Source organism: Rhyacophila brunnea, unplaced genomic scaffold (genome assembly GCF_057557595.1).
Source record: "Rhyacophila brunnea isolate RB1 unplaced genomic scaffold, BYU_Rbru_1.0 scaffold_4, whole genome shotgun sequence".
Lineage (NCBI taxonomy): Eukaryota > Metazoa > Arthropoda > Insecta > Trichoptera > Rhyacophilidae > Rhyacophila > Rhyacophila brunnea.
Window position 1 is genome coordinate 45,994,860 of NW_028233068.1, and position 11,378 is coordinate 46,006,237.

The window sequence follows — 11,378 nt, forward strand, 5'->3', positions numbered from 1 at the left end:
TCAATGAGATTTATATACAGCATACTCATTTTCAGTTTCATATTCATCGTCTTTTTTGGATTGTTTTCTTTTTTTCAGATGAATTTCATCATTATCAATTTTATATACAGCATACTCATTTTCATTTTCAGTTTCATCTTCTGTTCCAATTTTTTTATTTTTCTGAGGACTTTGATGATTATCAGTATTATACACAGCGTACTCATTTTCAGTTTCATATTCATCTTCTGTTTCAATTTGATATTTCTGAGGAATTTGATGATTATCAGTTTTATATACAGCGTACTCATTTTCAGTTTCATATTCATCTTCTGTTTCAATTTGATTTTTCTGAGGAATTTGATGATTATCCATTTTATATACAGCGTACTCATTTTCTATTTCATATTCATCTTCTTTTTCAATAACCTGATTACTCAATTTCTTGTTGTATTCTCTATACTTATTTTCTCTTTTTCCTATCTGTTTTCTTTCACTATTCGGAGGGCTCTCTCTTTTATAAACTGCATATTCATTTTCTTTTTGAATTGAATCTGTCTGTTTAGGTATTGGATATTTTTTTGGTACATTATAGTGATTATATACAGCGTATTCATTTTCATTTTCATATTCATCTTCCGTTTCAGGAACACGACAACTAGATTTATTGTTATATACAGCATACTCACTTTCAGTTTCATATTCATCTTCTTTTTCAGATTGTTTTCCTTTTTTCAGATGAATTTCATGATTATCAGTCTTATATACAGCATACTCATTTTCAGTTTCATATTCATCTTCCATTTCAATTTTATTTTTATTTTTCTGAAGAATCGGATGATTATCAGTTTTATATACAGCATACTCATTTTCAGTTTCATATTCATCTTCCATTTCATTTTTATTTTTCTGAAGAATCGGATGATTATCAGTTTTATATACAGCATACTCATTTTCAGTTTCATATTCATCTTCTTTTTCAATAACCTGATGACTCAATTCCTTGTTGTATTCTCTATACCTATTTTCTTTTTCAACTGTCTGTTTTCTTTCACTATTCGGAGAACTCTCCGCTTTATAAACTGCATATTCATTTTCTGTTTGAATCGAATCCATGTGTTCAGGTATCGGATATTTTTTCGGTACATTATAATGATTATATACAGCGTATTCATTTTCAGTTTCCACTATTTCTTTAAACTCAAGATTGTGTCGACAGCTTGGGCCAGACATATTTAACTTCTGAATTACCAATGGTTGTTTGTTGTTCTGATTCGTGGTTTTTATTATTACGTTTGCATCTGAACAGTTGTTGTCATTGTTTCCATGCTCCGTTTGGCTGATTGTCAATTTTTGATCAGCGGAAACGTCTGGCGTTGGTTTATGGTCCTGAATTATTTGTGCCGAGTAATATGGAAAAATAAAATTAATAATAATAATTAATAATCACATCATTTAATGTTTGTTTTTATATTTTGATATTTTGAAAATCTAGGGATGTCAACATTATCAATTACAATTCATTAACAAATATGAGCTACAAAAAAATATTCTTTAAAAAAATAATAATTATCTACTCACAAGTATGAATCGTTCGGCATATATGATTTCATGGGTTCGGGGTACCTATTTAAAGAAAAATAATGTGTCAGTCATTAACAATTAAATGCACAAAATTCAATAATATTGTGTACACTTATAATACAACCAGGGGTGGGTTTCAGTTCACACCACAAGAACACGTAGCTAAAATCCGGATATTTCCCATAGAGAAAAAAAATGATAAAACAGAGAAATTTATATAGGTAATATAGTTTATAAGTACGACTTTTGTTTTTAAGTAGGTTAAATCTATACACTATAGGGCAGGGATGGCGAACCTATGACCACGAAAACCGTCATATTTTCTGAATTTACAAATTTCAGATGTCAATTTATTTGTTTTTGGTTTATAATTGAAGACTTTTCAAAAATAATTGAAGATGCCACTTATAAGAGAAACCTACACAATGTGTCATGTTTCAATTAAATCAATATCATTAAAGCGATGTTTTACTTTTGATTCAAAATAATGTATTGACAAAAATAGTTGTTCAAAGTCATGTTATGTTTACACAAAGATGATCAAAACAGCAGTTTACTAATTTTTTGTTATTATTTTGTTATTATCCATTTTCTGCAAAAAAAAAAAACTTTTTTATTCACAGATATAATATGCTAACTGTTGGTAGGTATATCAATAAATTAATAATATTATTCAAATGTTTTTCAGTTCTATCGCTAATGATCCAAGCCAGTGTTACCAGATGGAGTAAATTTTAAAAATTCAGTAGAATTTTGCAAAATTAACTGTAAAAAACCACTAAACTTTTCCATACAAAATTCGAATTGTGTGTCATACAAGAAGGGACACTCGTGTCATAGGTTCACCATCCCTGCCATAGGGCCAGTCACCTTATATATTAATTGTATCTCTCTGTTTCATATATTAACTAATGTCATAAGTTCAATGGTCTTAAGCAATGCTGAACCTTACACCGCCGAAATAGGGGACTTAAATGACAGCGAATTGAGAACCAAACAGTGACATAATATAAGAATATGTGAGCTTAACGGCGAGATCTCTGCATTTAACTCTAAGTCCTAAATACAGTGTTGACCTCTTGAGTAAACTGAGATTCGGAATAATTACTAAGCAGAGCATAATAATATAGGCATCCACCGAGTGGATTAACGAAGAATAATTTTATTATTTATCATTCGCCTACCCAATTGGGATCTTGCTCTGGATCAGACACATGTTTAAAAAACAACATTGGATTTTTTTCTAGATATGAGATTTGAACCAGTTACTTCAATGCAAGGTACAATGCTACAAAAAGATTAAGTTCAATGTAACTACAATAAAATACACTCTAGGATGTAGGATAAAATAATGCTGTTGAAGATGTTTAAAGTTGACTTACTTTAGTCCTCTTAAAGTAACGGATAGTAGTTATAGCAACATATAAAGCCAGAATAGCCATGATGCTGGAGATAGCTATGATGTAATGAAGAGCGAAAACATAGGAAGTATCATTCGTGTCCACCAAAATGGCAAACATCCTTAGGTGAGTGCACTCGCAACTCGTATGCGTGGTATTTGTCCATTTCATAAAGCAGCCACTAGTTGACCAAATACTAAAAAAGATGGCAATGTTACTTATGGTTATTATAATATCATCAATTCTTTATACTATTTCCATAAATATTCCGATTAACAATTATAAATATTCAATATGATAACCTGAGTTTTTCATCCCAAAACCTGCAGCTCGGATTGATAACGTCTGTATGCAAATGTTGCAGAGTGAACGACATAGGTTTTTGTAGCTGGTTATCATTATTGTCTTTAAGACATACGACAATTACCTAAAAATTAAGGAACAATTTACTGAATATTTTTTTCTATCTTTATATAAAAAAATAACCGATTAAAATTGTATGTTATTTGTAATGTTTTGGCAGCTCGACCTCCAGACAGAATCCCTACTTGCCCTTCGATATACGCGTACAACGGAAAAGGTTGTAACCTTCCATAAAGAATCTATTAGTGAAGGTTTCAAATCGATAGCGTCATTAAAAAAAATGTAAGAACATTGTTTGGAATACCTACCAATTTTTAATTTTGATAATAGTATTTTTTTTGTATTGTCACAATATTCGCACAGGTCAGAACTTAATATTTATGAGGGTAAACCGGACCCTTTAAAGAATTCACATTTTGTAACGATTTTGAAACAAATTAGATACGCTCAACAGAGAAGCCGCGTACGTCGATATATTAAAAATAATTAAAATCATTCCACAATATACAGTATAATGGAATTTAAAAATCGAATGCCAACCTTAATCGTTACGCGCTTGGCGCGTCTTTAGCGTACAATGTGTTAATATTAAACTGATAAACAAACACAGATTTAAAAATATTCAATAGCTTCAGTATTTACTTATATTTCTTATTAATTACTTGGTAATAATAACTTGATATCATAATTTGAGACATAAGAGTTAAGATACTCACATTCGAATTTATAACTTTACTACTGTTATAATTGGAAATCCATTCTTGATAGTCTTCAATCGATTCGGGTATTATTTTCGGCTGCATTACTTCATTTAAACCATCAAATATTATAAACACAATACGAACCAATCCACTTTTACCATCGCCTACAAGTTATTAACAAAGTGTTTATGAACGAATAGTATTTTAGATAAATCTAATATGTGATACATCTAAGTTATAATAATGTAAGAAAATGAAAACTTATGTAGTAAGACAATCCAAGATCATAGTCAATTTAGTCTGTATGTTATAAATATGGAGAATAATATATTATTGTGAATATGTGAACATAAAGTATTTCACTAAGGACAAAGTGACATTTTGTTACAATTCAACAACTGACACTACTATTTGTAAACATGGCTCCTTTCCAAAAACTAATTTACGGCAAAACGCAAGTAACTATTTTACAAACTAATTACGCATAACAAAGGGAAACTTATTCAATTCAATATTAATACAGAATCTATTTACATTATTTAATGTTTTTTTATCAAGACGGGTTTGAAAGCGATAGTTGGATTGAACCGTTTCTACGACTTAACAATTTGAATTAACCGCCTGTGCAAGTATGCAACCAAACAATAATATGTTAGTGACATCACCCAAAAGTTGAACTATTGGCAAACATGAAACGAGCCGTTTTTGAAACTAAATGATTGTGGAATAAGCCACATTTGAAAGTTTCACATTTTGATTTGATATTTTGTATGTAATAAAGCTGGGTTTGAGGCTACTGTCTAAAAATTCATTTAAAGTGTATTTTTCTTTACAAAATGTCATTTAAGGTAAACTTTTCAACAATATTGGAATGAGTCGTGTTTGAAAATAGTGGTTTCAACTATTATGTCATGGCTATAATTAATTTCATATGTAGTATAAAGGAGGCAAGCAGGGGCTGGGAGCATACTATGTAGCTGTGTACGAGAAAGAGCAGGGGTTTTGTACGTCCACAGATCGCTGTTAAGACGATTGTAGTTATGATATTTATAGGCCTATAGTGATATTATGTTTAAAAGAAAATAAAAATAGGTACCTACTACATTAAATTTCATAATTATTCATTGTCATTGGAAGTTATTTAGAAGTAAACAGGATTTGTTACCGCTGAGAGCTTCTTTGGGCAGATGAATCGAGTTTCCATGTGTGCTCCATTTTTGCTTTGATGACACTGGGAAAAACTCCTGGTCTTTCACATTACTTGAGTTTAAAACTCGTACTGACAACACTGGAACACATAAAGATACTGCTATAATAATTTTAATAATCTCGAAGACAAAAGATTAACTAGAAGTTGCACAACAAAGTGACAGCTCACTTTTCAAATGAAGAATTGCTATTGCTTCCAGTTGGCAATTGCACTTTCTTATATGTTTCATTACCTTTAGGATACACACCTTTAATAGAATACACATTAAAGTATTCTACTTCTGCGTTTCATGGTGCCCTTAGTGTACAAAAATTCATTGACAGTGTCCTGCAGATGGTATATTTTGAGCAGCCTGTTGAAAATATTCCCTTCCGAATCAGATTTAAGTATGTTTTTTAGCTTTTCCAAGCTGTATTAGAAATTCCTGACAGAATCAGACGTACATAAAAGGTTTTTATTATCCGTGTCAATCTATGCGCAGTATTATTTTAAAATACGTATTGCTTTTCAACGCGTTGACTTTCAGACTGATGTTTGTCAAAGTTATTCAAACAACTTGTATTTAGTCAAAGAAGATGATGAAGAGAAATAGAGCAAGGAGCAAACTGTTCTGTGACCAACCCCCTTGTATACGTATAGGTATATCTACTAATAACAATTCTATAGAAAATGTTTATTAAAATAACTTCCCACACTTTATTTCAATTTAATTTCAATTTATTTATTTTTAACATATTGTAGACATTACAAATTATAAGTTTAAGACATTCACAACATGACAGTTAGAAACAAAGAAATATAAAACAATATTACATAAAAAAAGAGATAGATCAGTAAGTTATTAAACAGTAGAAATGTGTACATACAAAAATATAAATTAGATAGGTACAAGGAAGTACACCGGATGAGTTAAGCAGACCCTATTTTAAGAATTTATAAAACAACGTCCACCTATACTCATCCTCACGTAGGTGAAATATATCAACATCAACACCCGAAGCAATTTCGTAGCGACGTTTAGTTTAGCAACTCTATGTATTCAATTTTGTTTACATCAGCATAAAGTGATTATAATTCTGAATATTCCTGAATTTTAAAAATAATACATTATTTTAAGAAAATTTAGTTTAATGCCGCAAACACAGATATCAAATAATATTTGAATAAAATCAGTGACGTCCCTAGACAAAATGCCGCCCCATTTTTTATACAGTATTTATACAGTGCATGACGTGTCGTTAAACAGAACAAAAAAATACAGTTCTGTTAAGCCTGTTATGTTACTTAATACATTTTGTTTCCAACCATTGAGCTGAATTTTTTAATGGAAAGATGTTTTCGTTTTTACTAAGTTTAGGTAGCTTGTCCCTTATCCCCCTATCGCCCTTCGAGTAACTGCCGCCCCCAAGCGACGCTCAATCTGCCTACCCCCACGGGACGTCACTGAATAAAATTATCAGAAATAATACGTAATATGTACAAAATATGAATAAGCCGGTTTGTAACTCTACTTACAGATATTTTTGTCCCTTATTTCAATGACATCTTCTCGTTGTATAGTGTCAGCTAAGAATAAAGCAGTCTGCTCGATCCCGACAAGTATTGACATCGCTACTTCTTTCTGGTCGGCGTCACTAAGGCTCTTCCAGGTATCTCTATTGGCTGCATTCAATAAATTAGAACCTAAGCTCGTAATTAATTAATAAAAATAACCATTAGTGAGATTACAAACTTCTTGTGTTCACAATTAATATTTTGGTAAGTCATACGCTGTATTCTTTAATATTATCAGAATTTGTGCTCCTTATAAAACTAGTAGCATGGAATAAGAGTAATTTCGGTGAAGAACGGGGGAGAGAGGACAGATACTCATCAGCGAATGGGAATATGATGATTTAGCATCAAGATAACTGGACAGCTACCATCTGGACATCAGCAATCTGCACTTATGAAATGATGAACAAAATCTGTGGAAAATTACGTTGATGTTGCAATCACCAACATCTAGATTTCAGATGATCAGTTCTTTTATCCTATCACTGAGTACACGAAAGAAAAAAAGGTCAACATGTTGCTAATTTTTTAACAGATATTCACTTTTATTTTTTATTTTTCCGCTATAAATGTTTTGAATATTAAAAAATAAAAGGAATTTATTTTTGTGGCATGCCGCCGAAAACTTTTACTGTGCCAAGTTGGACACGCGTGCTGCGTATTTGCCATCGCTGTCTTAGACTGTGAGCAAATAAATTACAAATTACATTGAATAAATCTATTAAATAATTTACCGGTTGTTAGAACTCCTGAAAGTAGCTTATTAGCATTTTCTTTATTTTGATCATCGGTAAGTTGCCTCAAGTTATTCGTCATCCGTGGCGATAGTTGCTTCAACATTGTGGCCGTGGCGTTTAAGTCAAATCCATTTAGCGTAGAGAACAATGTAGCCTATATGCAAATAAAAAAATATCAAGTTATCATCAACAATACTTTTTAATACCACTTGCTTAATTTAACTTTGACACTTTTGTTTAACGTTGCCTCAATATTTTTTGTCTTTTATTTTATGATTTATTAATTTTCCTCACATTTGCAAGATCCTCACAGATGCTTAGTGACGACTCGGCCGTCTTTAGTCTTGTTTCAAATTCAATCATAAGCGATGCGTTGGATTCTGAAATATTGATAAAGATAAATTAAGTATAAGTATTTTATTGAACTCTGAAAACAATAAGGGACGGTTAAAATATATAATTGGTATCATATTTTTTTATATAATTGACTAATTTAATAAAAGTTATCATCATCAATTTTCAATCTATAATGTGACATATACCATAGAACAGTGTTTCCCAAATTTTAAATGAGTAGATAGAGACACAATTCAGTGCTCAACAAAATTTAACTAGATATTGTTAAAAATTTCATTACCTACTGCATTCGTATATAAATGTACCTAGGATTGCTTTTGTAGTAATAAATTAAGGTATCTTGTAAATATCCAACGACTGTGTACAATAATATAATATACAGTCTAACTCGGTTATTATGATCACGGATATAGCGAGATCTCGGATGTAATGAGGAAACATTCGTTGACATTTTAGTTTTTTTCTCCATACATTTATTCACTGTTATAACGAGCAACTTACCGGATACACCCATTGATATACTACTAGATGAGGACTTCCCATACAAGTGTCATTTTAAAAATGTACCACAAAAGAAGATATTACGAATATCGTCTAATAATATTTCCTTGTAGGTATAATGCGTTAAGACCGTTAACATGGATTCCCGAATTTCACCCGTATTGCCCTGGCTGTAAAACTAAATTTGCGTTCTTGAAATAGTGACCCTAAGGGTGTCTGCAACCCAAAGCTTGCAAGCTACTAAAAATTCATGTCTGAGCGGACAGAGCAAGTCGTCATGCGCTGACTATTAGTTAGAGTAAGATGCAAGCTAGATCGGGCTTACTCATAATTATTGCCAGGTCGTTTTCGAGACAAATATTAAATGAGCTTATATCGAGTTAAGTCCGCTAATATTAAAACAGTAAGTTTTAACACTGGCCGAGTCGCTGAAAATCGGGCGTCATTTTAAGAAGCATATGATTCATCCAGTAATATATCAATGGATATACCTAGCTAAAATATCATCAATTTTTTTTTTAAAACTGTTAATGTGTCGATCGTTTAAAAACATTTCGACCCTAAGCAATAAAATCCAACCAAACAGGATGCCGCCGGGATCGCATTACGTTTATGACACTAGTTAAGTGTCTAAGTACCTACCTAATTGGTGTTTTCGCCGATAATATTGAAAAAATATCCACGCATATGGTTGAAATTGTATGTAAAAAATCCAAGGTTTGTGAAGTCAGTAGGTACCTACCAGCGTTCATTACAATAAACAACTTCTTTTGTAGTTTATGAATGCCATGCTTGTTTCGGGGAAAAACTCTAATTGTGTATTTTTGTTTGAATTGCGACTTTTTTTCGACATTTGGTATTATGTGACAGCTCATTTAAAAATACCTATTCTCTGATATAACGAGTAACGCTTATAATGAGCAAATTCAGTCGATCCCATCTTCCTCTTAATAACCAAGTTCGACTGTATATAATGTAAAAAAAATACTGAACTATAATATGTTCCAAATAGGTACCTATGTCATATTCTCATCACAATAAAAGATTTTGTAGAATTTATGTTAGTATTTTTTAGATTATAGGTAGGTATTACATACCCTCAGCTGTGTTTATTGCAGGAATAAGTAAAATCAGTATATTTATTAGTGAAAGCATCAAAAATCCTTTTGCAGTTGGTTGAAATACTTTTAGTTTTTGGTCCATTATATATGACATCCCTATGTATGTTAAAAAGTTATCAATATATCCTCATTGAATCACTGTAATGAAGAAGTATAATAATAAAACCATTTCTTGGTATTGCTTTTTTTCTGGGTAAATGGGGCCTGTCCCCTACTTTCTGAAAAATGTATCTTTTAAATTTATTTTAAGTTTTAAAAGTAATATTTTTGATTTACCAAATCAAAAATTGACTTTCATAAAAATACAAGGCTTCTTAAAAAAAAAACTATTTATATCCAATAAAAAGTAATGCCTCTTTATAGGTAGGTAGTGGCAATAATATTAATAAAATAATAGATAAATCATATTCATCATCATCATCGGCCGGGGTCGATCCACTGCTGGATGAAGTCCCCTCCTAGCTCTCTCTACTCTTCTCGGTCCCTAGTTCTTTGCTGCTGAACTTTATGAGCACGTCTATCCAGTGGGTTTTAGAGCATCTGTAGGTGTTTAGTGCCCCTTGGACACCACTGTATGACAGCATTTGTCTAGTGGTTGTCACAATTCAATACAAGTAAAAAGGAATAATTTTTATGATTTTTATATTTTACACATAATAGGTAACTAATGTTAAAATTATAACAATTTTACAACTTACCAAATATAATAATAATGTGGATCTAGTAAAATGTATAACGCACTAGCGAGACAGTGGGTCCAGGCTCAGCTCGTAGAATTGTGATTATAAGGATTCGATAGAAATGTCCAAATGTTTTAAATATAGGTAAAAATAAAACATTTAAATAAATTCCGTAAGAAAATGAATCGAAACATCAATAGGTAGATATGAGTGTAATTTTCGTAATGAACAATAATTCCCGAATACAAATTTAGTGAGAACTATATATCACATGCAACATAATTACGTACATCCTGGTATATACAAAAATCTAACTAACAACGAAGATTTTTTTTTAAATAAGTTATCTACTGTCCATACACGTCATAGCAGATATGCAAAATCATATCAATGAACGCACTCAATGTAAAACCGAATGTGTAATGATTTATCTGTCACAATAGGAAACTAATTTTCTATCTGAATTGTAGTACATATTATATTTAAAGAATATTATTTAAAAAATGAGCTGGCATCAGTGATGTCCCTAGGCAAAGCGCCGCCTTTAAGCAGAGTCAAAATGCCGCCTTTTACTATTGTTCATATTATGAAATGCTATGTAAATTCATTACCTTCCTACAAGGCCGATTATAACCAGGCGGGGGCGCTAAATTGCAAATTACGATGGTCGTGCTAGTAAATTAGCTAGTTATTGATTATCTTCAAATGCAATGTGATAACCTGTCCACAGTAAATGAAAATTTTCGATTGAATATTTCAAATTAATTAATGTAAATATTACCATTTTACAACAATCATCATTTTCTATAAACAATTTACCATATTACATTAGAAGAATAAGCACTACAATCGAAATTCTGATTTTTTTTCAGGCCTCAGCCTGAATATAATCAGCATTGACCTTCCTACAACATTAGAATATAAACATATTTATGAGCGCCCCATGCGACAAAATCTTCCTATTTTCACAAAACTTGTGATTATTTGCATTTTCCCTCATAATTTTCCGCCCATATGCAGTGAATGACTTGCCTACTACCACGAGACATCACTGGCTGGCATTCATCATACTATAAAAACCAAATATGTTGAAAGAATCTATCCTCTATGTTTTCCCTATCAAAATCACTGTAGGATGTTTAAGTATGTCATGAGCCATTTTTTTATGCAAAATCAAATTTTTCTACGAAC

General features: G+C 31.4%; 1 protein-coding gene across 1 annotated transcript; it reads right to left on the reverse strand.

The window, feature by feature from the left end:
* LOC147067443 (uncharacterized) lies at positions 1-10,509 on the reverse strand. Its single transcript, XM_085953602.1, has 11 exons — positions 10,206-10,509; positions 9,484-9,645; positions 7,823-7,908; positions 7,526-7,682; positions 6,753-6,920; positions 5,193-5,315; positions 4,043-4,191; positions 3,266-3,390; positions 2,946-3,159; positions 1,561-1,605; positions 1-1,368 (listed from the first exon to the last, which is right to left on the reverse strand). Exons 2-11 carry the CDS (start codon positions 9,599-9,601, stop codon positions 1-3), a joined length of 2,553 nt encoding a protein of 850 aa, XP_085809728.1. The 5' UTR covers positions 9,602-9,645; positions 10,206-10,509.
* Positions 10,510-11,378: the final 869 nt, after the last annotated feature.